The sequence below is a fragment of the Balaenoptera borealis genome, assembly GCF_965194805.1.
Source record: "Balaenoptera borealis genome assembly, chromosome: 7".
Taxonomy (NCBI): Eukaryota; Metazoa; Chordata; class Mammalia; order Artiodactyla; family Balaenopteridae; genus Balaenoptera; species Balaenoptera borealis.
The window spans coordinates 123,818,775-123,846,059 of record NC_138864.1 but is presented as its reverse complement, the minus strand read 5'-3'; the positions used below and the strand labels follow the sequence as shown (position 1 = coordinate 123,846,059).

Here is a 27,285-nt window from a genome sequence, read left to right as displayed (position 1 = left end):
TGGAATCCCAACAAGATTCTTTTATGAAAATTAAACAAAGCGATTTTAACTTTCACACAGAAGAATAAATGCCTGAAAATAACAAAGGAAATACAAAAATGGAGACTGGGGAGGAAATCGATGTCACATTATAATCAAAGCCACTCTAATCAAATCCATGTTTTATTCACGTAGGAGTAGAAAAGTCAGAAGACAAGAACAGAATCGAAAATCCTGACAGAGATCTTAGGGAATATGAAAAATTAACATATGATAAATGTTGCGTTCCAGTTCAGCGGGACACGGATCACCTACTTAATAAATGGTCTGGCACAAAGGCTATCTTAAGCATACACCAAAATAAGTCTCTGTTCTGCCTCGAGACACTTGTCTGAATCTTTTAGCAAAAGAAATGCTTAAGCTTTCTTAGGAGTCCGCTGCGCCTGGAGAAGATGACAGCCGCGTGTTGCAGGGCTCTCCCCATCAGCCCGGCAGGCTGCTCCCGAGGACGTTTTACATCATTCACCTGCTTCCTTTCTTTGCAGCTTCCCTTTCTTCTCTGCCTCCCCCCATTCTATGCACCAGAATACCTTGCTGGGGACCCACCTACACACCAAGACACACCCCACCCACACTTTCTCCCCACTCTCAAGGGAGAAGGGAAGCAGCTGCAGGTGAAGCAGAGGCGGGGCTGAACATCGCCTCTGTTCTCTACGGCCGGACGGCAGGCATCACGAGGGGCAGCAACAGGTGTGTGACCTCCCTAGTCCGAGTCTGCCTCAGGGAAGTGCTCCTCTCTGCCCAGGCCCGCTCGGCACCTCCGGGGGCCTCCACGTCCTGCAGCCAGGTCTAGGCTCCATTTCCTGACCAGACCTGCCCCCTGGATACCCCTGCCCCGCTCTGCCCATCATCCCACCAAGAGGTTCCCACGGGGCTCCTTGGCTGGATTGGGTGGCCTCTTTCAAGAGTGACTAAAAGGGCTGTGCCTTCTCCCCCTCCCGCTTCTACTTGGCTTTCTCCTCCCCAGCCCAGTGCCTGCCCTGCCCCACACGGCGCAGGGCCTCAAAAGTCATCGTGCCTGCCCCCTTAGCGGGCAAGGACACAGCCCAAGAGATGCAGAGGCACCTGGTCGACATCCCACACTGATCTGCTACGTCGACGTTTAAGCGGCGACTCCAGCGGCCAGGATGCTGTGGGAGTTACGCGGACGCATGAGGCTCGGGCCTGCCCGCAGGAAGCTGTGCTGCTATCGGTGTTCTCCTGCACACTCGGAACGCCAAGGAGACGTGGGGAGGGAGGGGCACGGAGGAGGGAGGGCCCGCGGGTTCTGGAAGGCGTGATGAAGGACCTGGCAACTCAGGAGCCCGCGCACCGCTCGCCGCCCCAGACCCTGCCCTGGACACTGGGAGGGGCGGTGAGCTGTGGGACGGAGAGAGCCAGTGAGGGGCTGGAAGCCAGACTCCGGGGCCGAGGGAGGCCGGCAGGAAGCGGCCGGGGCTGCGTGCAATGCAGCGCGTGTCCGCGGGCGGCCTCTCCAGGCGCTGTCCGTGAGTGCGCTCAGATTCCCTCCGGATGCGCCGTAGTCCCTGCCGGCTCGGCTCCTCGCTGAGCCCCTCCCTGGCCCTGGGGGCCCCGGCCCTCCCGCCCTCGCTGGCGCAGAACGTGCCGCTGGGGGGGGCGGTAAGCCTGGCGGCTGTAGTAACGGCCTTCGTGCTCCCACAGGACGCCTTCGATGTGTCGCATGAGCTCCTGCAGCTGCGCCTCCTGCTCCGGCCCCTGCGCCTTGTTGTTGAAGCCGCAGTGTCGCCGCTCGCAGAGCACGTCCAGCTTGGCGAGCTCCCGGTTGTCGGTGTCTCGCAGGTACTCCTCCAGCGAGCCGCCGTCCAGCTCCTCCTTGCGCGTGAACACCAGGATGGTGCGGGCCAGGATGGCGGCCCCGAAGAGCTCCTGGAGGCGCCCGACCGCCTCCCGATCCTCCTCGGTGAAGCGGCCCAGCGGCGTCACCAGGAGCACCGCGTGCGGCCCCGGCGACGAGAAGGCGATGGCTTCGCAGCCGCCCCGAGCGCGCCCTGGCGGCGCCGCCCCCGGGGACAGGAGGCCGGGGGTGTCGATGACCTCGAGCTCCTTCCCCGCCCACGCTCGGCGCCCCCGCTGGAAGGCCTTGGTCACGGGCCTAGCGCTGACCTTGGACTCGAACACTCTCCGGCCCAGGATGCTGTTTCCTGTTGCGCTTTTCCCGCTTCCGGGTTTTCCCACCAGGATGAGCCTCAGCCTCTGCGGGGTCCCTTCATCCTCCCGCAGCCCTGGAAGCATCCAGAGAAGGTGGGGGGCCGGGGTTAGAGCCCATCACCCGCTTCAGGCTCACCAGGGGCAGAATGTCCGGTGGAGGGGGGGGGGGGGGGGGTAGGAGAAGGAAAGACCGGCGTCAGCATCTGAGACGTGCCCTAGGCTCGCGTTCTTTCCTTCCCTCTCTCTTTTTGTAACTTTTAGAAAAAAATTATGGTACAATATACATAACAGGAAATTTACCATTTTAACCATTTTTAGGTGTAACATTAAGTACCTTCATATGGTTGTGCAATCATCACCACTGTGCAGCTCAAGAATTTTCCATCTTCCCAAACTGAAACCTGTCCCCGCTAAACGCTAACGCCCCGTTCCTCCCTCCCCCTAACGCCTGATAACCACTATTCTTTCTGTCTCTATGGGTTTGACTATTCTAGGGACCTCATGTAAGTGGAATCAGGCAATATTTGCCCTATTGCGTCTGGCTTATTTCACTTCACATAATGTTTTCGAGGTTCATCGACGTTGTAGCCTGTGTCAGAATTTCCCTCCTTTTTAAGGCTGAATAATATTCCACTGTAGGTGTAGACCACATTGTGTTTATTCATATATATATATATATATAGATAGATATATAGATATATATATATATATAGACGTTGGGGTTGTTTCCACCTTTTTGCTATTGTGAATAATGCTGCTATGAACCTTAGCGCACATATGTTCACTATCTGTTTCAGTTCTTTGGGCTATATTCCCAGAAGTGGAATTGCTGGATCATATGGTAGAAAGCTACATTTTATGTTTAGGTTTTGAAACTTCTTCTCAGGGTCACCTATGTGGGAATCATCCCGTCATGAATTGGGACCCTGAGCTTCCTCGAGTACCTCTGATTGGAGACCCTTCTCAGGAAGAGTGGTGAAATTGAAAGCACACAGCCTCTGTGTCGGTCCTCTCCCTGACGGGATCGACCACGTCACATTACCTTTAGTTTTCCCAGCGAGGAGTGTTGTGAGGGTGGGTTCTTTACAGCCCGACCCCCAGCTCCACAGCGCAGCTGCACACTGGGGTCACAATCTTAAGCTACGTCCTTGGAGCTGGGCCTGGACATTCTCCCCCAGCAGAACGTCAGAGCCATCAGCTGAGAGAAGCTGCGTCATGCCAATCTAATACTTGGAAACCCAATGTCCAGATTTTTTAGAAATGACCGGAGCTGGAGGGCAGGAAGGGAACTCCCTTCTCCTGGCCTTGCCGGTCCCAGGAGCCAGAGCACATAGAGAAGAGCCAAACCCCAGCCGGTTTCCAAGTCTGCTCCACATTGAAGACATCGATGTGTCTCAGTGACAGAGCTCCGGCCTCCTGAAAGTAGGATTGGCACCGCCTTCTTCCAAATCTCCAGCAACGCGTTTCTGCTGCCTTTCTCCCTTGGCTGGCTGACCCACTGACCAGTTCTGACTGGATGATATTGGCACCCTCCAGCTTCCCTCAGGTGGCTTGAAAGGAATTTGAGTGGATGGGTGGGAGTTTCACAGAAGCAGGGAAGGTGCAGTGTTCATCTCCACCCTCCAATGCAAAGCTGGAGGGAGACAAGGGTCTCCCGTCTGGGCAAGCCTGGAGGCGCCCACGCCATTCGACTTTAAAGCCAGATTTTTAAAGTAATGCTTAATCTCGATTGCTGCAAAAAGAGGGGGAAATCAGGTGTCGGCACTTGTATTGTAATTTTCCTATGCAGCTTATTAATATGGCTTTCTCTCAATGGCTCAGGTCACTGAAGTTCATAAAGTAAAAAACATCAGTCGTGTTGAAATGCATGATGAATCACAAATCAATTCTTCTGGCCAGGAAAGTGGATGGATTTCCCACATTCCTATATTCCTAAATTCTGTTTCCTCAGGCTAGATGGCGAAGTTGAGCCCATGAAATTTAAGCCCCTGACCCTGATGCAACAGCTTTTGTGGGGAGGGAGCCCCTTGGGAAGACGGAACCCGGTCCTGGGGGCACCTGAGTGCATCCTGCTTGTTCACTAGTACTCTGCGGCCCTTGTGACCCTGAGAGCTCTCACACTTGAGCCAGCAAGATGCCCACACGGAGGCCTGGGGCGAGTCATTTTTCACACCCACTCAGCACATCCTTCCTGAGACTCAGTGAAGGGGCAGTTGGTGCTGTCCCTCACCCCTTCGGCCCACTGCGCCCATCAGGGACCTTTCCCTCCTATCTGGCCAGGTTGAAGAGAGGCCCAACCCAAACGCCCTTCGATGGCCGCCGGGTGGGCAAATCTCTGACAGGCGGAACTCCTGCTGCCTCTCCCAGCGTACCCCCTGCACCTCACAGGTCCCCCGACCATGTCTCTCTCAAGTTTAGGTCTGCTGGAAAGATGTTTTACCTCCTGACCCATCTTGTGTAGGATCCTGAGACAGGCCTTCCTCGCGATTCTCCGGGAAAATGAGTTCATCGTATTCTTCTTCCCCCGACTAGAAAAAAATAATCATATGTCTTACTGATTTTTCCACCGAGTTTTAAGAGGCACCTGACTTTTGCCTTTCTCTTGCCGAAAGGAAGTTGTTTGCATTGGTTTGGGGGGGAGAGAAGGAGTTGGGGGGGAGTCTAAGACACCCTCTACATCCTTTAGGGCCCCTGTTTCCTCCTTTCTCCCCCTGCACTGTGGTCTCCATTTTGGGGTGATTCTGTGATGGAGAGAAAGGGTCAGGGATGCATCCTGACAGATACTGCCCTGCGAGCAGTGGCCAGCGTGCCCGGGGGACGTGAGCAGGCAGTTGCTGGAGGGGCTGGTGAGGGGCTCTTGGGGCCAGAATGATCTGTGGGGAGAGCGTGGCAGCAAGGGCCGCAGAGGCCAAGAGCTGGGCGGTGAGGAGGACGGCGGACTCGGACAGGCTCCCTCTCCACGTGGGGCCCCGTCCCGGGCCTGCTGGGGGCCCGGGGGCCTCGGCGCTCCTCCCCAGGCCCGCAGCTAGGTGGTCGCACTGCCTGGGCCTCAGCGTCCCTGGAGGTGTGAATGCTGGGCCACAACTACATGTTCGTGACACCTCTTCCCTGTAGAAGATTCCAACACATTTTTTGACCTTCTGTAGAGCGATTCCTAGTCCTCTTTGCGAAGGAGGGCCGTGTCACCCACCCGGGAACTCCCGTCATCCTGAGGAGAGAGCAGCGTACCCTGCCTTCCATCCGTGCCGCCCTGCAGACCAACACGGTTCCCTGTTTCAGGAGCCCATCGTGTTGTATCTGCTTGGTACTCTTCTGTGGGATGGGGAGGGAACCGTGTGGCCCCATGACTTTTTCTGGAATGTGTAGGACACTCAGAGACAATCACAGTCAGATGGCACTCTCCAGATGGAGGCTCTGAGTTGAAGGGGATGGTAGCCCCGGGGGAGCGTCCATAGGCACAGCTTTCCCGTCACCACAGCATCCCCGGGGGGCTAAGGCTCTCTGCTCACCTGGCCCACCACCTCAGTCCTCGCCAGATCCCAGGGGCTGGCCGGGGAACTGCGGGGCTGTGGCCGCAGGACTGGGGGTTCAGTGATGTCAGCTCTAACGTACCAGCTGAGAGCGGACCCAGCCCCGGAGGTTTGGTGACCTTCCGGGGAGAGTGAGCAGGCCAGGTGAGCATGTTCGCCCAGGCCTGTTCAGCCGCGTTCTCGTGAGGACGCAGGCTTCTACCTCTCAAGGGGCCCCGGCTTTGCAAAGTGGAGATCCCTCAATCTCTTTGTCCTTGGTGCCCTTACATCATCGGTGGAGACGGAGGCAGCACCTCACCCAGGAAACCTCCTTCCTCCTCTAGAGAGAAGGGTGGTGAGAAGAAGATACAGGCCGGGCCGGGACCAGGGCAGGTGGGTGAGGCAGACCCTGCGCTCCACCCTCGCGCCCAGACAGCGCGTCTGCCCGGCCCCTGGCCGCCTCAGCCTACATCCTGCCCGACAGGGCATCACACGTGTGCCACGTGCCACAGGGTTTGTCTCCAACACGGAGCAGATACGTCACCTTTGTGAGGTTTCTCAGGAAAACAGTGAAACTCACAGAAGCGTCTTGCCCAGGAGCAAGCAGTGAGTTCCAGGCAGAGCACAAAGGGTTCCAGGTCCTCCTGACTTCTTAGCCCCGGCTCCTCTTGTTGTACCTCAGACACGCGTGCACACACACACACACACACTACTTACACACCTACACTCACAAAAGTACGAACACACACAAACATAGCACACACATACCTCCACAACACACATGAACATATATATTCACAAACACAGCACACAAGCACATACATACACAAACATGAACATGAGATACTCACAAACATATACTCAGAAATGTGTAAACATACCTACAACACACACACACACACATAACACACACAGAAAACCCGCATACACTCACCTACACCCAAAGAGACATACACAACACACACATACACACACACACACACACTACCCACACCATCCCCACTACACACTCTCAAATATGACACACACACAAACACAAATACACATCACACACAGACAGTGCCCACACACTCGGACTTACTGCCCCGCTGCCCCCTGGGCAGAAGGAATGGCCGTGTCCTGTGTCTCCCGGGGTCGCAGGCACTCGTGAATGCTTTGTTTCCCCTTTTAGAGCTGCCACATTGCAGGCTGAATGGAGAAGGTAAAAGAAAGTGTCCCAGGCATATGAATAGATAGAGAACATAGCTTATAGCTTTTCAGCAAAATGTGATCTGAAAGCTCAGCTCAAGAACTGCCCTTGAAAGCGCAGCCGTGAGCTGTGAGCTGAGGGAAGAGGAAGTGGTAGGAACAACAAGGCCGGCCCTCCCGACTCAGAAAGCTCTGCCGCTGCACTTCCTCTGCAGCCGTGATAACAGCCACAGGAAAAACAAGAACACGCGTATTGTTATTATTTTTATTCTGAACTAGCACAGCTAGAACCCAGAGGCCTAAAGCAAAGCAGCAGATCTCTCAGAAAATGTTGCGCCGGGGGAATGATTTTTTACTGATTTCCTCCCTTTTCTGAGAATTCCCCACTTCCTGCAGACATCTTCTGCCTTCCGGGTCATGACAGATATTCACTGTCTCTCTTCCTCCCCCAGGCTCCTCCTTCAGCCCTTCACTGGCTGTCCAGGGCCTCCAGCTTGCTGACCCTACATCTTGGGACTCATCAGCTCCATAATCCCGTGGCCCACAGGAGCCACACGAGCCAATTCTTTATAATAAGTCTCTCTACACGCGTGTGTGTACACACACACACACACACACACACACACACACACACACACACATTCTGTGTCTGAAAATTCCAAAATCTGTGTCACATCTGAGTCTGGTTCTAATGTTTGCTTTGTGTGTTTTCTCCTGCCTTTCAGCACGCGCTGTAATGTTGTTGAAAGCCAGACATGATATGTCAGATATTAGGAACTGAGGTGAATAGGCCTATGGTGTGAGATTTGATGTTGATCTGGCTACGAGCTGTGTTTAATGTTTGTTGTAGCGGTAGGCGCTAGAGGCCTCAGTTTCCTCTAGTGCCCTTGTTTTGTCTCCCCCATTGTCTGTGGGTTTCCCTAAAACCCCTTCCTAAATAGAGCTTGTGCCTTGCTGTTCTCTCAGCTTTCATTCACTGTTTTCATACTGGAGTCCTGCTGATGTGGGGTAGGGAGTGAAGGAGGGGAAGCATCATGTTGGGATTGAATCTCACTCTTACAGTGGGTCTGTGTTCCTGGGCTGTGAGCATCACAATTTTTTTTTTTAAGCTTTTCCTCCTCTTCTCCCCCTTTAGGTGATTCAAGCCAAGTATGGTCCCTTCCCACCTTTCCCACTTCATTTTATCACAGGATCTTTCTTTCCTTCTATGCTCTGGCCGTGAAGAACTTTTTCTAGTTACTTGAATACTTCATTCCCACCTTTCTTTCCTGGAACTACTGTAAAGAGCTGGAACCAAAAGCTTTCTCAGGGAGTGTATTCTATTGACAAAAAGATTTTGATAAAGATTTTGGAGGTTTAATGGTGGTTTGGAGGATTAAAATGTTCACTAACACTATTTTAAACTTTTTTCTAGTATATATACTGAAACCATAAGAGACAAAGTAGCTGTATGTATAAAAAATGTAAAGGTGGATGTGAAATTATCATTATTTGTAGATGCTATGATTATATATGTGGGAAGAATCAAGAGAATAAACTGATAAACTACTATAAACAATAGGAGAATTTAGTAAATTGATGGATGCAAAATTAAATAAAAACCATAAAAACTGTCTAACATACAAACAATAGCCAATTAGGTATAACTTATGACTTTTAAAACAACAACAACAAAATAAAAAGCCTGAGAATAAACTTTAAAATTGTGTAAAAAAATCTAATAAAGAAAACTTTGAGAAACTTCTGAGGGTATGAAGCAAACAGAAATCTCCCACGTTTAGTGAAAATGTATATTAGTAGAACCACTTTGGAAAACTCTGTGGAGTATCTCAGAAACCTGAATATCACATACACGTAGTCAGCCTTCACCATTCTACCCCAAGGTGCATATCCAACAGTAATGTGTGTGTGTGCCAACAAAAGGTAATGTCTACAATATTTATAGCAGGATACATAGAATAGCAAAAACTGGAAACAGTGTAAATGCCCTCAACGCAAAAAAGAGAGAAAGAAAGGAATATGGTAACTACGTGAGGTGGTGGATATGTTAATTAGTTTGATTGTGGTGACTGTTTCACAATGTATATATCAAATCATCAACTTGTATACCTTCAATACATATAATTATAATTTGTCAATTTGTCATACTATATGATCCAGCAATTCTACTTCTGGGCATTGATCCAAAAAGTTGAAATCAGGATCTTGAAGCAATATTAGCACTTCCATGTTTATTGCAGCACTCTTCCCAATAGCCAGGACGTGGAAACAACCTGAACGTCCATCAACAGATGAGTGCGTAAAAACATGTGGTATCTATGTACAGTGGAATATTATTCAGTCTTAGAAAAGGGGGAAATCATATGCCATATGAGACAATATGGACGAAATGTGAGGACATTACGCTAAGTGGAGTGAGCCAGTCACAGAAAGACAAATACTGTATGATTCCATGTATATACAAAATAGTCAAAGTCATAGACTCAGTGAGTAGAATGGTGGTTGCCAGAGGCTGGGGGATGGGTAATGTATTGCACACTTACAATGTTGTTAGGAGGGGCTGACCTTGTCTTAATAGTGCACTCTCTCAGACTCACAGACTTAGAGAACAAACTTATGGTTACCGGGGGGAAGGGTGGGGGGAAGGGATATTCAGGGAGTTTGGGATCAACATGTCCACACTGCTGTATTTAAAATGGATAACCAACAAGGACCTACTGTATACCACAGGGAACTCTGCTCAATGTTCTGTGGCAGCCTGGATGGGAGGGAAGTTTGGGGGAGAATGGATACATGTATATAGATGGCTGAGTCCCTTTACTGTGCACCTGAAACTATCACAACATTGTTAATTGGCTATACTCCAATATAAAATAAAAAGTTAAAAAAAAAATAGTGCACTTTTTAGTCGGTTGCCGTTGTGATAGTTTTACCTGGAAACGTGTCGTTTTCCTTTAATAGGTAGTTAGTGTCCCCAAGGTAGACCTTCAGACCTGGAAGGCAATTTAAAGACCATTCCATTAAATCTACTCTAACTCCCTCTACTCACTGAAAAAGAATCAAATTCCAGAGTACTGGTGACTCTCCAAAAGATTCAAATTCCAGAGAACTGGTGGCTCTCCAAGGCTCGTAGAGGTGGACAAGGAAAGATTAGAACCTTGCCCACTGAATTCTCATCTGGATTCATCCCACGCTTCACAAGAAGGAGGCTGTGTCCCTCCAGGTGCCAGGTATGGGGTGCAGGAGGGGGTGCTATAGGGAGAGGATTAGCTACTCGGAAGAAAGAATATAACCTGTAAATCCAGCTGAATCTCTAAGTTGCAATGTGTCTCTCAGTCACTCAGTTATGTTTCTTTCCCGGGTTTTCCTATATTTCAATGCACTTTGTAGCACTACCTTTTTATTGAGTGGCTGCCATGCTCTAGGCAACGTAAGAGATCTTTATAGAGATTTCTATCCTACGAAAGCCTCATGGCAACCGTGCAAGATTGGTTTTATTGTCCCTTTTAATAGCAGAGGGAACTGAACCTCAGGGAGCTGAAGGAATTTTCTAGAAGTGGTGGGTCTGGACTCACAGTGTAAGTTGGTTCTTTTCTGAAGCACATGCCTTTTTCACTTCGCAGCCTTTCTTTCACCTGGAGGTCCTCTAGGTCTTCCAAGAACCACTGGAGAAACATTTTTAAATGTATTTTTTTCCCCCTGACTATGACTCCCACCTTTGGCTTCCCAAGATGGAAGAGAGAGAAAAACGATCTGTGAAATGTGAACCCTCCTCCTTGCCTTCCCTAATGACAGGCTTGCTAACAGGTCACCATTTGGGAAAGAGTGTGGACTATTTTCCCCTGATCCGCCTCTGACCGGATGTAAAGTGTAGAATGATGGGTCCGAGAAGGAACAAGAAGAGGCCGTAGTGTGCAGTGGTTAAGAGTGAGCGTGGTAGTCAGACAGCCTGTGACTCAAATCCTTGTTCAGCCCAGTACCTTTTAGCACCATGACCTTGGGCAAGTTTCTCAGTACTTTTGAACCACAGTTTCCTTACCTATAACATTAGAATAATAATACTACCTTCACCCTAGAGTATTTATAAGGAGTAAATATTCCTATGAAACATGCATATCAGAGTGTCTGGAATATAGTATATACTCAGTAGTGGTTGCAAAGGCATACATACATCTTAAACCTTTTGCTATAGAATATTTCAGACATTTACAGAAGAATAGTATAATAAACACCCATATATCCATCACCAAGCTTTGACAAATATCAACTCCTGACCATTCATGTTTCCTGTATATCCCAACCTACTTCCCATCCCAACCCTGGATTATTTTGAAGCAATACTAGACATTGTATCATTTTACCTGTAAATATTTTAGTATGCATACCTAAAACAGAAAGATGATTTTTAAAAAACATAACGACAGTATCAAAGGTACTATAAATCTTTAATTTTATCAAATATCCTCTCATTAGAGTTTAGATTTCAAGGATTATCTCATAATTTATTTACAGTTTAGTTTGTTTGAATCAGGATGAAAAAAAAAAAAAAGGTCCTATAAGATGATCCCAGGTCATTTCATGCCTTTCCTGCCTCAGACTTTGAACCAGTCATTTCTCCAAGAATCCCTGGTTTCTTTGAGTAGAAACTGGTCCTGAAGACTATAATCTGGTTGGTCTAATTAGCCCATCACAGGCATTCTTCATTTCGGGTACATCGCTCTTGATCTCAAGCATTTACTTTTGGTTCTTTCTTAGGATTTCCATGTCTCTGCTTACATGGCTCATCTATCTGTTCTTACATTAGAGTCCGTGCATATTCATCTTAGTTGTTTTTTTGTTTTTGTTTTTTTATCTTATCTTAGTTGTTTTAAATTCCTGGTTTAATAATACCAAGATTCCTGTGTGGACAAGACAATCTTGCCTGCCATTTAAATAAACATGAATGTTGCCCACCATCAAGCCATCAGCATTGCAGCCCCCCGGACAGTGGGCCCTGAGGGGAATTCAGAATAGAGGAAAGCAGGATACTGGCCCTAGATAGCTAAGATGCATATCAAAGGAATGGTTTCACTGAGCCCAGACTCTTGCATCTTCCCAGACATAGAATAGCACTACATCATTAACTTGAGAAGTCTGTTTTTTGTGTGACTAGCAGTAACCTTTTGATGTTTGACTACATATTTGTTTTGTTTTGTTCTGTTTTCAACAAAAACTCCTGTATCTCCTGGCTCCTCCACTACCTCTTTGGAACAGTTCCTCAGAACTATCTGAGAGGCTGTCTCCCCAGCTATAGTTCTCAGTAAGTCCTCAAACGAAACAGAATTCTCAACTTTTAGGTTGTGCATTTTTGTTCAGTCAACACCTACCATGTCTGCTTCTGATGCTTGCTCTGTCTCTTCAAATTATGTGTTTTGCTCTTTAGTACGCCTTGTAATTTTTCTTGTTAGCTGGACATGAACAAGAACTGCTGTAAAGAAGCCTTTAGTAATGGGGTGATGGGCTGGGGGAGGAGAAGTATTCTATAGTCCTATGATTGTATCTCAGTTCTAGTGAGCCTTTGCCTCTGGACTGTGAACCTCACCAGTGTTTTTCAGTTTTTTTCTCCCCACTTGGGTGGGACAGTAGGGTTCCAGTGGTCTGGAGGTGGGTATTTCCCTTTTCCTACATGAGAGGCTTAGCGCTGACTGTAGTTGTAGATTTTTCTTCCTCCAGGTTAGGTAGGCTCTGATAAAACCCCTGCAGGTTAGCTCTGGTTAACTGGTTTCCCCTGAGGGCAAGCCTTGTTGAGAAGAACAAGATGCTCTGCCCTATTTCAAAAGGGTTCCTTTGCCCCTCCCCCTGCAGGAAGCAACAGGGGATTTTTCTTCCCGATATTTACTGTGAGAACCTGGTGGAGCAATTAGAAGTGAAACTCACAAAAGTGTGGAGACGCCCCCCATGACTGGGTCCCCCTGGAGCTTTAACTCCACGCTGACCATCGAGCAATCCGTCAATCACAGCAGGGCTCCCTGCCCAGCACTGCTGCCCGTGGCGAGTCTCTGCTCTGCAAAGCCAGGACTCCCTGCATTTGCCTGTCTGTTCTCCAGTCTTGGGGGCAGCAGTTTGCCCTGTGTCCTCAAAGGGATCTCTTAAAGATTTAAGAAGAGTTGCTTTTTCAGTCTGTTCAGCTTTTCACTTATTCTTAGGATGGAGTAGTGACTTCCAAGCTCCTGACATGTAACTGGAATCTGGATGTATTTTGTTGTTGTTGTTGTTTTAAACTACAAAGAATTAACTTATTTTCCTGGTAATTGTGAAATCGCTGAGTAAACATAATAAGGAACCAACTATATTAGTCCAGTGACAAAGCTTGAAGTGAAAAGAGAAAATTGTTACAAAGTAACCTGTACTTGGAGTCCTAAGACCTTATTACTCCCTTTTAATGCAATACATTAAAAATAATTCTAAGTTGCGCTCGATATATTGGATATGCAGGTACAAATCTTATCATTTTTGATAATGATTTAATTTGCCTTAGTTGATTATTTCTAGCTGATAAATATGAGCAGAGGCAAAATGCTTTATACTGATCTGTTTAGAATATTTTATTATTACATTGATCATTGAAAAAAACTGATTGCTATGAACGTGTTTACAGAGCAGATATGCATCTGTATTTTGAGTTCAATTTAGAAAAGTTTTCCTCACTCTCAGGTTTTGAAAGAATTTGTCTGTTGTCTTGTAATAGTTCATAGTTTAATATTTTAACAAATATCTGATGCATTTGGAATACTTCCTGGGTTGGTATGAGGACTGAATCCAATTTTAACACTTTTTCAAATGATTATTCAGTTATTTCAATACTTCTCATTATAATGTCCATCTGCTCTCCCCTGATATGGGATGTTGCCTTTATTATACACTAAATTTTCTTATGCAAATGAGTGTTTCTCTAGATTTTCTGATTTTCCCACTGGTCTTTCTATTCATGCACCAATACTCTAAGGGGCTTTACAATATTGTGTACTATCTGGCCTTCCCTGTTGTTCTTTTTCTAATTCTCATTCCTGTAATTACTTTTTCTTCTCTTTGCATTGACTGATTTCTCAAATACCACGGGAAAGTGAGTTGAAGATGGTATTAGTTTTAGTGAGAAAGTATTTCCCCATTAAGTAAGTTGCTGGCTTTCAGGATGAGTAGAGAAATAGATAAGAAAATATGTGTCAATTCATATTTTACAGAATGTTTTTACTGAGAATGGCTATTGATGAGTTGTGTTAATAATTTTCCTCTTAATGAACATCCCCCCTCTCTCTAGTTTTCTAGAGTAAATCCCACTTGGTTATACTGTAACCCTTTTTAAAATGCTTCAGATTCTGTTTTTGCTAATATTTTATTAGGATTTTGTATTGATATTCATAAATGTGATTCATCTGTAGTTTTTTGGTAGAATCTTTGTCAGATTTGAAGCTCAAAGTTACATTTACTTCTTAGAAAGAATTTGAAGGTTTACCTTATTTCCCTATATTCTGGGATAATTTAAGTAAAATTGGGATTCTCTGATCGCTGCAGGTTTAATAGAATTCTCCTGTGAAGCCATCTGGGACTGATGATGTTTTGTGGGGAGCACTTCGACTGCTTTCTCTGTCCGTTCTTCCATGATCACTGGTCTACTTCAACTTTATGTCTCTAATGGAGTCAATATTTATAAGCTCTATTTACCTACAATAGATGTACGTAATTTAAAATTTAGACATTAGCCAATCTATTTTCTCAGCCGATGCAGGATTATCATCTAAAATATCAAGCCAGATAACCATCAACCCACTTGAAACACTTTATGTTACTATAGATCATAAGGGACCCATTATTGCTTCTAAATATTAGAGTATTTTTAGAATAAGAACATCAAATTTATCTTCCTTTCTCTGTGCAGTGTAAGAAAATCAGATTAATTTAGCTCTGTGTGGCATACACAAATTTCAGGACAGTTTTCACATGTCTCACCAAACGGTTGTTTTCCTTCTGTGTTGAGAGTCCCTGTAGTGGGACTGTTTTGCTGGCTCCTCCATCCACACTTTCTTTCTGTTTGTGTCCAGATTGTTAGTGCTTTTTTTTTTTTAATATTTATTTATTTATTTGTTTTATTTTTGGCTGCGTCAGGCCTTCGTTGTGGCACGAGGGATCTTCGCTGCGGCGTGCGGGCTTCTCTCTAGTTGTGGAGAGCACATGTGATCAGTAGTTGTGGCACGCAGGCTTAGTTGCCCCTCGGCATGTGGGATCTTAGTTCCCAGACCAGGGATCGAACCCGTGTCCCCTGCATTGGAAGGTGGATTTTTAACAACTGGACAACCAGGGAAGTCCCTGTTAGTGCTTTTTAATGAGCATTCTTGCATAGGATAAGTTGCTAACTGCTTCCACCGGGATTCCTCAGATTCGATCTTAAACAAACTTGGACCTGTTCTACAACAAACTGTATATTATTTTGTTAAATGGAGAAAAGCAGTTTAAAAACAACCCAGATTTTAACATGGCAAACGCTGGTTTCATCACAGCAACACAAGAGGGGGATGTAATGGGAACTAGAATAGTAAGTAGAAGATATCAGGGAGAGTATCCTACGTAAAATACAACTTCCCCTGACTTAGAAAACTTGGAATGATTTATATATACAGGAGAGTAAGAAATAAGGAAGGGTTGGGAATGGTTTCAACTCTACTAAATACATTTTTTCGTTCCTTTGTGAACCATAGCTGGGTTGCCTACACTCCACAGCCTCTGATGTGGACACAGCTGATGTGGACACAGCCTCTGATGTGGACATGGCACAATCCCAGGACAACGCTCTGAGGGTCCTGCTTGTCAGGAAGACTGGAAGTGGGAAAAGTGCGACGGCAAACACCATCTTCGGGGGAAAAATTGTTCGACTCTAGGATTTCTGCCAAAGCTGTTACCAAAACTTGTCAGAAAGCATCCCGGAAATGGGAGGGGAGAGACCTTCTCAGTGTTGACACCCCAGGGCTCTTTGACAACGAAGAGAGCCTGAGCACCATGTGCAAGGAAATCAGCTGCTGTGTCCTCGCCTCCTGCCCCGGCCCTCACGCAAGCGTCATGGTCATGCAGCTGGGCTGCTACACGGAGGAAGAGCAGAAAACCGTGGTGTTGATCAAGGCTGTGTCTGGGGAAGCAGCCATGAAGCACATGATCATCTTGTTCACTCGCAAAGAGGAGCTGGAGGACCACAGCCTAAGCGACTTTGTGCGGGGTGCGGATGTAAACCTGCGAAGCATCCTCAAGGAGTGTGGAGACCGCTGCTGCGCCTTCAGTAACAGGAGTTCAGACCAGGCTGAGAAGGAAGCTCAGGTGCGGGAGCTGGTGGAGCTGATAGAGAAGATGGTGCAGAACAACCAGGGGGCTTACTTTTCCGACGCCATATACAAGGACACGGAGGAAAGGCTGAGAAGGCGGGAGGAAGTCTTGAAGAAAATCTACGCTGATCAGTTAGAAATAGAAATCCAAGAAGTGGAAGAGAAGTGTGCTCGGGCATGCAAGAAGCGTACGCAGGAGAAAGAGAGAAAAAGTAAATTACTGAAGATGGCATACGAAGAAAACTAAGAAATGTTAGGGAGGAGGCCCAAAACAATATTTTTAGCCATAAACGTGATGGAGATATGAATTTGCTTTTAAAAGTATTTCATTTGTTCAGGAAGTAACTATTTTTTTCACAATTTACTATGGTTAGTGAAGCATCTCTCCAGCTCACTCCCGACCACTCTCCATGCCTGCCCCTCCCCACAAACACCAACAAATTTAAGAAATTACAAAATTGCTAAGTTTGAGCCCTTGTTCACTGGCCATGGTTTTAAGACTCAAATGGAAGGAATTTGAAGGCCAAAATGCATCCCGTATTGAGTGTTGACACTACCTGTGAAGCACATTACACGGGCCCCTTGTGAGCATTTTGTAACTGTCAGTAAATTATCCAGTTACCCCAGCAGCATTGTTCTCTGGTTTCTGAGACATGAGTTGATAAATGTTTGTTGTTTCAAGCCACTAAGTTTTGGGGTAATTTGTTACACAGCAGTGGATAACTAGTACAAGATGTATGTTTGTGTATGCATATATACAAAATATGTCTTTAAATACTGGCCACTGCACTTGCCACTGGGGAAAGGAACTTCAGATTCTGGGGATCAGGGTGGGAGGAAACTTACTTTTTACTATAGATCCTTTGATCTATTTCAGTATATTGTTCATTCAACAAATGAACAAAGAGACAAATAATAACATTTGTAATATCCTCCAATAAACAATCATTCCAAAGGCCCATTTCAAAAAACAATTGCCCAAGTCTCTTATTTTTCTCCGCTTTCCTTTTCTAGGTGCCAACTTAAAATTCTCCTGCCTATAAATTCAAAGAGCTCTGTGTCAGAAACGTTCCAGTTCCCCCTGCAGATCCACTCTCTTCCCTTTTCGGTCCTTCTTTGGCCCTGCCGGGGACCACATCAGTGGACTCCATTGTTCTCTGTCTCTCTCTCAGGCCCCACCAGTGGGGCGGGCAGCAGAGGATCTGTGGGAGCTAGAGAACTAGATGAGGGAATTTGGCTCCTGGATCCCTCTCTGCCTGGTCCGATCTGAGCAGCTGCCACCTCCAACCAAAGGTCCAGCCACAGGCATCAGGGGCTCTCAGGTCTGACCAGTAAAATATACCTGTGTAGGAGTCTTGTCATGCCAAGCCTGTGGTGTGTCTGCAGCAAAACTTTTGACTGCTTTCTGGGATCACAGCTTGACCTGGGAATGAATTTTAGGTTTCAAAAATGCCCCAGTCTGGTGATTAGGGTCAATGGTAAAGCTGTAAGAGGTAGCCATAAAATAAACAGACTGCTTCTCTTTTGGCATCCCTCACTCTAAGGTGCGTGCTACCGGAAGAGTTCCAGATGTATTGTGAGAAGGGGAAAGAGGGTTAGATCGCATGCCTTAGCTCAAAGGGGACAGATTTGAGTGTTGGTAATAATCTGACAAAACAAAACAAAACTTTGTTAAAATAAAGTAATTGTTGAATATGGATGCATAGTCTCTGGTATGTTTCTTAACACATTGGTCTTGTTTAGAGGAGGTCTATATTCCTAAAACATTTTAAAGGAATCAAATATTTAAAGGATACAGTTTGGGAAATAGCAAGAAAGTATTTCTTCCCATGGGATTAATAATGCCATTGTTTTCTTTGTTACCTGAAATTCTATAGTTTATTTATTTATGTTTTTTTATTATCCATTCATCTATATTTTCAAATTTATTGGCATAAATTTATTCATTGAATTCTCTTAAAATTTTTAAAATCTCCTTTGAATATATAGTTACATTCTTTTCTTTAATGCTTAGTATTTTTATTGTGTTCACTCTCTTTTTGATTTTGATCCGTATTAGCAGAACTTTATTAGTCATTCCAAAGAATCAGCTTTAGTTTTTAAATTTTGATATGCTCATTTGTGCTCTTTTATATCTCAATAATTTCTGTTCCTTTCTTTCTTATCTCCTTTCTTCTCTGTTCTTTGGTTTTACTCTGCTCTCCTTTTTAATTTTTTTGCTTTTTATTTTCAAGTATACATATGTAAGATTATGAATTTCCCTCTAAATACTGCTGTAGCTTAATCCAAAAGTTTTTATTTTTTCGTTGTTATTCAGTTCTCAATATAGTTTCATTCATTAGGGGAATTACAAACTACTCTGCTCTGATTTCTGATAAAACATGAATTCCCTGAATTCAGATGTATCTTTAAAATTTCAGTGAGACGTTTATAAATTGGAAGAAGACCTAAATGTAGTTCAAGGACATACGCAGTGTGGGAAGGGGTGGAGGCCCTGGTTTATTCACACAACACTGACTTGAACTTCACAGCTGTTCTAACTGAGGTGCTTTCCCTTCAGCCCCTCCTGCAGGGCCAGGGCAGGGTGATGTGCAGAAAGGAAAGGAAGGGGGATTCAAGTCTGAGATTCTCAGAGCCGCGAGCAGGGCCCTGCTCCCTGAAGAACTATCAGCTGCCTTTTCACCTCGCCCGCCCGTCCCCTGTAATACAGGCCGCTTCCTGCTGTTCTCCTCCCCTAGCCCTTGAGTTCTGTTGCATGCATTCTGGGTCCTTACGTGTATCGCCGCTTTATTTTATCCTGTGTTTATGTCCTGTACATGAGACTCATCCACCCCCCTAGACTGAGGTCTTCTCTTATAAACACCACTGCACAGAGCTGAACACACAGAAGGTGCCTGGTGAAGAGCTGTATAAGGAATGCGATAAAATGGGATGAAAAGGAAAGGGGAGGGATAGGGTGACATGGACAGAGCCGGTCCTGTCTGTGAGCAGAGGCATGACTTTACACTGACTACTGCAGGAAGCACCTTGCTCATGAGGACTCTTTTGTGTTGACACCATGACCTCAGTGTCCCTTGTGAGATATGAACTTGCCGACAAAGAGTAGCCACGGGCAAAAAGTTGTAAGGTGAGAAATGCTGGTCTTGAGCGTGGATCCTGTTCTCTGGGCTGCCCCCACTGCACCCACACCCCATCCCTCCCACCTTACAGTCTAACCAGGACCCCTTGCCCGCCACACAGTCCCCCAGGCCTCCTCTCCTCTCACGGCGCCAGGTCCCCAGGACTTCCTGAACTGAGGTTCCAATAATGTATGAAGGTCTGTTCTTGGCCTCAACATCCAAGTTTTTCTGATCAAAGCCTCAGGACCTCCAGACCAGGCTCCCTCTCTCTTCCAGAGCCATCTCGTTCTAGAAAGGCTACCTCAGGTGCCCTAACAATGGTTTCCACGCCCTCTCTCTTTGGGAACCAGGACACCAAAAGAGAGCTTGTGAGCTCTGGGTTTTCAGGGGTGAAGATCGGGAGATGAGGTGTTGCCATCAGGAATAGAAGTGCAGAAAGGAGGATGAAAAGATAAGCCAGATGTTCTAGAGAGTTCTCCCACTCCTGGTCACAAGCCAAGGTATGGGAGTTCTCATCACAGAGCCGTGGAACACATTCTACAATGTCCCATTCCATGATCAGTGGTATTCTCTCTATTTCCTAAAAATTTCTTCTAATTTGGATTGCTTTCTCCAGGCTTTGGGATCCCCAAATTACCATGTTGCAGAAGATGGTGATGAAGGCAAAGAATATCAACAGTGTCACCATCATCATCTTTACCACTTTTCTAGTTATCCTTCTCCATGAAGCAATTCATATTTTGGAAAATTCTCTTACCTCCATTGTTTTAATTATTCTTCCAAGATCCCTGTGATACGGTCCAATTAGATATTACAATTTCTCTTAAAATATTAGGAACCTGAGGTTCGAGGATGTATTAAGGTCACACAGTTGGTTATGGACTCGATGTCTAGTCCAGGCTTCTATTTTACCTATGTTCTCCTTAACTGTCCAGAAAACAACTAGTATTCTAAATAATATTTGCAACAAGGCATTATAGCCAGGAACCAAAGTGATATTGACAAGCTAGAATCCTGCACTAAAACCAGCTGAATAATTATTTTAAAAATTCTTAAATGATAGCTCTTCCAAAAATAAATTTAGAAGAACAGACTGGAGGTGTTAAAAAATAGGATATTTTCACTGTATACTAACCTGGAAATTTTCTGTGAGCTAACACTGAAGACGAAGCAATGATGCAAAAAACTTTCATCAAAAATAAGCCCCTTTAACCCAGACTTTATTATCAGAAGTCCAGATCCAACAGGAAATAATACTGCCAACGGTTTGAGTTGAGCCGACAACACATAGAAACACGTAGTCAATTCAGGGACTAGATCTTGGATGGTATTGACAATTTGGAGTATTCAGGGGAGTGTAGCAAAGAATATTTTTAAAGTGTATAAAATAACTATACAGAAAATAATGAAGGAACTGAATAAGAGTTTCAAGAAGAAGATACTTGGCAAGTAGGCAGATCTGAAGAAATTTGCTGGCTGTGGATGTGTAAAGCAGAAAACAGACAAAAGGGCTCATATTTCAGAATTTCTCCACCAAAAGGAGAATCTAAATAAGGTGTTCAAAAATGGAACAGGGTACCATCAGCAAGAGAAGGTTACAGTTGAACAGAGACCTTGTAAAGTTTGATGATTTTAACCATGTGTAAAACGAGGTTAGGTCTTGCGTAAGAGAGTAATGTAAATGAATGCTAATGTGTTTCTCATTTTATAGTTGATAATTCTGATTTCAGTCTAACAACAAGTCATCTATAGCATTAAGACAATATAGGATTACTGCAGGATTTGAGAGCCAAACTTTTTGATCTGCCCCCTTCACCCTCAAAAGTAACTCTTCTGCAAATATGCTCCAGTGCTTACATTTTTAACTCTTAGGAATCACTTGCTTAGGGTTTTATTAATTATGACTCCACAAACCCCTGGTTTAGCACACGTGAAATATTTACTAATACAAGATACATGGTTGTAGGGAACGGAGCACGGGGTGTGAGGGGGAGAAAGGAATGGGCCTGAGAGAAATGAATGCACACGAGGAGGTCAGGTTTGGATCTTTGTTCCGAGTGATAGGAGAGCCATCTCACCCACATGACCCTAAGGAGACCTTACGAAGGCATTACTCCCTCCAGTCAAACTTGACATGCAGGCTTGAAGGTTGAGTGGTGAGGTGCTGAATGGGGAAAATTGCACCCCATAGTCCCACCTGGCTATGAAGGATTCTGTTGTCTGGTCTTCCGGGGATATTTGCCCATTTTTGCACTGTGTTATTTCATGAGGCTCAAGTGAGAAATGGAAAGGACCATTAACATTTTTAAATGGTTAAACAAGGACAAGAATAAAAACAAACACATACCAAAGGAACGGCTATTGCCCAAAGTGCCAGTAAGCAATATCACCCAGAAACGTGGCTGACAGATTCGGTCACTAACTCCTAACATGAACAGCTGATGGTGAACATTTACCAAACTACGCCCACCTGTTCAGGGATCGCTTGTCTCTGAACCAGCCCTGCAGAGTGACAACTGCATTCCGACCGGCTCTCTGAGGATCGAGTCAGCTTTGATGGGTTTGTGAGCTGGGGACCGTGCTCCTGGGTGAGCCGGGGTCTCAGGCTCCCTGGATATGGTCAGAAGTATTGGGGAGCTTTAATGTCACAGTAGGAAGAGGCCTTAGATCATTGGCCACAACCCTAATTTTAGCCGTAAACAAATGACGCTCAGAGGCCTTATGGGTCTTGCCCATAAACCACAGTGGCAGCCTGACGCCCACAGTCTTCATCTTCTGCCCTCAACCCGTGTTCTCTTCACTCTACTTGTGTATTAACAGGAGGCACAAGTACTGAGGTGACAGTGGGAAAGTCCAACACTGAGGGGGCTCACAGGGGAAAACCAGCAACGCTGAGCTGATGGGAAAGCCCTAAAGCAACTCACAGGCATAATGAGTACCGTGGTGACACTCAGAGAGGGAAGATCTAATGTATTAGTAGGAAGAGGCGGAGACGATTTTAGGGAAAGTCTAGAAAAAAGCCCTTATATATCTTAATGCAGTAGAACAAGGGCTTTTGGAGTTAATACACTCCCCTTTGTTAACCCCAGTATAGTTCTCCAGGTAGGAATTCAAGTTCCTGTCATTGTGTGAGTGTGTCTCACTGCCAGCGGGTCACGTTTATAGGAAAGGGGGCCTTGCAACCATCTCTAACCACCCTAGCTTAACAGTCTGCCTGCTCCCTGAAATGTCCTCCATCTCTTGGAAAAGGAAATCATGGCCCAGTGTCCAGAACAAATTAACCTCTGAAGCAAATTCCTCCACAGAGGTGCTAATCCTCAGAAAGGGTAAGACCTGAAAGCAGAAGAGGCTGGGAACAGGCTGGGGGCTGAGCACCACAGTAGGTGGGTGTGTGTATGTATGTATGTGTGTGTGTGTGTACTTCGGTTGCAGCAGTCTCTAAGGAGCAGCCTGGGCAGAGTCTAGAATGGCCTTTCCAGAAAAGCTAGAGCCTCTGCTCTACTCTTTGTGACCCTCAGACTCATCAATTCTGGAATCTGTCAAGACCGGAAACCAGGATTGAAGGGAAGTGTGTTCTCCTAAGATTGGGTACTTCAGACTCCCTGATGTAGTGGGGTAAGGAACTGCGGTCAAGAGTGTTAAAAAAGACATTGTGAACCTAAATGTCCATCAACAGATGAATGGATAAAGAAGATGTGGTACATATATACAATGGAATTCCACGTAGCCATAAAATAAAGAATGAAATAATGCCATTTGCAGCAACGTGGATGGACCTAGAGACTATCATACTAAGTGAGGTAAACCAGACAGAGAAAGACAAATATCATACGATATCATGTATATGTACAACCTAAAAAAAATACAAAAAAACTTATTTACAAAACAGATTCAGACTCACAAACATGGAAAACAAACATTGTTACCAAACATGGGAAAGGGGGGAAGGATAAATTGGGAATTTGGAATGAACAGATAGACACTACTATATATAAAATAGATAACCAACAAGAACCTACTGTATAGCACAGGAGACTATATTCAGTACAGAAAAGAATCTGAAAAAAGAATATATATGTATGTATAACTGAATCACTTTGCTGTACACCTGAAACTAAGACAACATTGTAAATCAACTATACTTCAGTTAAAAAAAAAAAGACATTGTGCAAGAAAGAAAGAGAGGAAGTGAAAGAGACTGTTACTGGGTAACACAGGATTGGGCGGAGTAAGAAAAAAAGAGGAAGGGAGAGGAAAATGGGAGTTCACGTAGATAGATGGTAACTTTCCTCTTGTCCCAGTTTCACTTCCTTAATTTAATCTCCATGTACCAAATCAAGATTATGCAACTCAGCTTTCTCATGTGTCTATTGCTCAAGAGACCCCCCCACTATAGGTCACAGTTCATACTTCTTGGCCTGGAATTGACAGATTTACATCAGGCTGCAAACTTTCTTCGCAGCCCCATCTCCTTCTATTTTGCTACCTTATAAAGGACACAGCGATAGACTTGGGGTCCTGAAAGTTCCCTTCCCCGCTCCGGCGCCAAACTCATTCTCTAAGCAATGTTGTTCAAGTTATTCAATTTTCTGAATCTTATTTTTACTTCTTTAGATATGGAGATAATAATCTTTACTTCCCAGTGTGGCTGTTAAGTATTAAATGAGAAGAAGATATGAAACGCAATGTTCAGCCAGAAGTAATTACATGGTAGTGTAGTTCATGCCACCGCGTAGCGTAGTTCACCTGTGCACTTTTTCCCACCCATGCAATGCTTACTTCTACCTTCAAACCATCGTTCATGCCATTTCCTCCCACCTGTCTGTTTGTCCCCAAAGCTCTCCACGTACCCCATCCTCCCATCCTTCAGAGAAAACCTCCTCTCTGACCTCCTGCACGGCAACTGGAGATCACTGATCATCCTCCTCCCCTGTCAATCAGACACTCCCTCCTTGGCCGCCTGTTTTCCACAGGTGTCAGTCCTTGTCTTCTCATCAATATATGAGGACACCTGTAGAGATGAAGCCACGTTGGTTTCTTCTTTTTTCCCTTACATCATCCTCTGACGCATGACAGGCACATCAGAGACATCTGACTCTACTTACTGTTTCTGTAAATGGCCACCTACTCTGATCCCCAGAGTCATGGAAACTACCCCGATGAGCTACTTTGCAGACTTACTGTGTACTAGGCCAGCGCTGCTCAAAGCGTGGGCCACGGACCAGCAGCAGCAGCATGACCTGGAAACTCGTTAGAAATGCAAAGTCCTGGGCTCCCTCCCAAAGTTACCGAACCAGAAACTCCGGGAGTCCAGCAATCTGTGTTTTCACAAACCCTCCAAGTGAGTCTGATGCAAAGTAAAATCCCAGAACCACCCGGCTAAGGCATTTTCTATAGAAGGTCTTTCACCTCGGATTAAATCAGCTAACGGGAGACCATAAATGGGATAGACAAAGCACATCTGAAATGTAAAGGTTTTGGGTTAGAAAGTCAGCATTGAACCCTCTCATCTGAGATGAACCTAAAAGAAAGAAAATGTAGAAGTGCTTTGGACAATCAGGAAATGTCCTAGATGTCCTGTGTAGGGAGAAAGCCAGAAAGTTAAGGTGCCTCAGAGATAAAGCCCCTACTTCTGTTTATAGTTGGGTAGAGGACACATGATGGTAACCCAACTTCAACAATAAAAATGATGACAATGCCCTAGGGCAGCACTCCTCAAAGTGAGGTCCTTGGGCCAGTAACATTAGTATCACCTGGGAACTTGCTAGAACTCCCACTTTTCAGGCTCCACCCAAATCCTACTAATTCAGAAACTCCAGGGATGTTGCCTAGCCCTATGTGTTTTCCCAAGTTCTTTAGGCGATTCTGATGCAGGCTAAGGCTTGGAAACCACGGTGCTAGGTGCTGGGGCTACATGCTTTACATATATTTTTCCATTTAATGCTGACAATCCTATCAGTAGTTTAAGTTTTTTCCCATTTGAAGATGAAGGAAATTAGGGTCAGAATTGCCTAAGGACACATAGCTGGTTAATGGCCCAACAGGAATTGAAACGGTCAGATTCCAAAACCCCATTGAGTATACGGAGGATGTCTTTTGGTCGTCGGCGGTCACTGATGGGCCCTGGGTAACTAAAAATGACGGAGCGGTTTGGGGGGGCAGGTGGAAGACAGGAAGTTAGAACTAGAGCAAATAGAGCAATCTGTACAATTTCAATGGATAATATTCAAATCCAGGACCTGGTAGCAAGTTAGATCTGAGGTGCCCATCTCTTTTAAAATATCCTGCACATCTGAGAGCAATGGGTCATAGGCTACACTAACCGAACCCTCCAGCCTATACCTGGTGTTTGAGGACTTGAAGCTTTAACTCTTCGCTTGAACTACTTCAAGCTCCTTTGACATCCTTCTAAGTCTCTCCCTGTGTGTTGTTTTCTTTGCCTAAGCACCCTCCTGGTGCAAGAGCTTTACTCAGAAGAGAGCAGTGACAGTTCAAGGATAGTGGGCTGCAGCTGATGTTTGGCAGAGGGGATTTCAGTCCCTTCAGATCATACCAGATAAATAGGCTTTCTGCCCTCTGGCAGGGTGGAGCTTGCCTCAGGAGCAGCTCGGGGTCTTGTGGTTTCCTTTCACAGACAGAATCGCAAACAGTTATTTTTCACTCTTGGTTAAAAAGAAACACCCAGACACCAAGTTCTTCTCAAGACATAGTTGAACTTAGAACGAGAAGTGAAAAATGAAAGAGTCTTATGCAGGAAGTGGTTGGAAAGGAAATGAAGGGCTGACAGGGTGCTGAGCACTGGGGAGGGTGTTAGGAAATAGATTGGGGCAGAGAGTTCAGTGGGCTCACCTCAAGGCTCACAGCCAGGGTCCTTCTCCAGCTCACTTGAACCACAGTAGTTCTGTTTCCGTGCACTGAGGGGGTGGGGTGGGTGGGGAGGCAGAGGATGTGAGAGAGGACATTGAGGAGGACCCCAAAAAAGATACCCAAATGCAGATGATGTAAAGCAGGATAGGGGATAGGGCTTTTGAATCCATTCTTCACATAACTCACAATCGGGGCCATGGCACTATGACCCCAAGTCAATCTCAGAGTGACTTTCCATTGTTTTGCAAGAAAACATTCAGGATCCAAACTTGACAAATGCCTGCCTCAATCTCCAGCCTCATTTCTACACAATCTGACTTCCTGCCTCTAGGTTCTAGCCATCCTTGCCTTCCTTAATACCTGAGAGTTCCATGCTGTCACTTGCCTTGGAATATGCTGCTACTTATTCCTGGAAACACCTCCAATCCCTTTCCTCACTCACTCTTCAAGTTCAGCTCAAACAATTTTACTTTTTCTCAGAAGTCTTTCCCGGCTACCCCCCTCCCATTAGTTTAGTTTATCCTTTATACATTCCCAATGGCACCCTGGCATTTTCCTTCATAACATTCACTATGCTATAGTCTTTGTTCAACATCAGGCTGGCCTAAGAAAGGAAGAGGTGATGGTGAAAGGTAGTGATGGTAAAAATCTTGTTTTCTTAAAAGATAGAACCAGAATTCTTCTGGAGTGCAAGTATCTATTCGAGAAAAACACCATGGTTGATACGTTTGGAAGGAAAATGAAACCCCCAAACCAGATACAGCTAGGACCACGGCAATCAACGGAAAAAGAATTTTCTTTGTTTTAGAAATGAATAAAAAAAAAAAAAAAAAAAAGAAATGAATAAGATCACTCATGAAGAAATGCAAAACTTCTAAATAAACTGTTATCAAATAGAAGCCAGCGATAACTTAGATGAGAAAGATTAGTCCCAAATATGCAAAGAAGGTTCAATATCAGGAAATATTTTCATATAATTTAATGTATTATAAAGCTGTGGAGCAACATAATCCAATTATCACCTTAGTGTTGGAAGGTAATTTGGTA

General features: G+C 45.3%; 1 protein-coding gene and 1 pseudogene across 3 annotated transcripts; one reads left to right on the top strand and one right to left on the bottom strand.

Annotated features, from left to right (window-relative positions):
* Positions 1 to 7,527, bottom strand: LOC309632038 (GTPase IMAP family member 6-like). Of its 2 annotated transcripts, XM_082399095.1 has the most exons (3): positions 6,799 to 7,527; positions 4,649 to 4,736; positions 1 to 2,282 (listed from the first exon to the last, which is right to left on the bottom strand). In XM_082399095.1, the coding sequence occupies exons 1-3, from the start codon at positions 6,958 to 6,960 to the stop codon at positions 1,537 to 1,539; spliced, it is 996 nt and encodes a 331-aa protein (XP_082255221.1). In that variant the 5' UTR covers positions 6,961 to 7,527; the 3' UTR covers positions 1 to 1,536. The 2 variants fall into 2 exon arrangements, with proteins under 2 accessions (XP_082255221.1, XP_082255222.1); XM_082399096.1 differs by having other exon boundaries at positions 1 to 3,940; positions 4,649 to 6,890.
* Positions 7,528 to 15,706: 8,179 nt separating this feature from the next.
* LOC309631879 (GTPase IMAP family member 7 pseudogene) lies at positions 15,707 to 16,499 on the top strand (annotated as a pseudogene). The gene has a single exon. The product of its transcript is annotated as a GTPase IMAP family member 7 pseudogene (transcript).
* Positions 16,500 to 27,285: the final 10,786 nt, after the last annotated feature.

Excerpts from the sequence above, each read along its gene's own strand:
- LOC309632038 (XM_082399095.1), bottom strand. The coding sequence starts at position 6,960 with ATGTTCTCTATCTATTCATATGCCTGGGACACTTTCTTTTACCTTCTC. Across the intron at positions 4,737-6,798 it reads GCCCAGGGGGCAGCGGGGCA|TCGGGGGAAGAAGAATACGA; the intron begins GTAAGTCCGAGT and ends ATTTTTTTCTAG. Across the intron at positions 2,283-4,648 it reads TACACAAGATGGGTCAGGAG|GGCTGCGGGAGGATGAAGGG; the intron begins GTAAAACATCTT and ends GGATGCTTCCAG.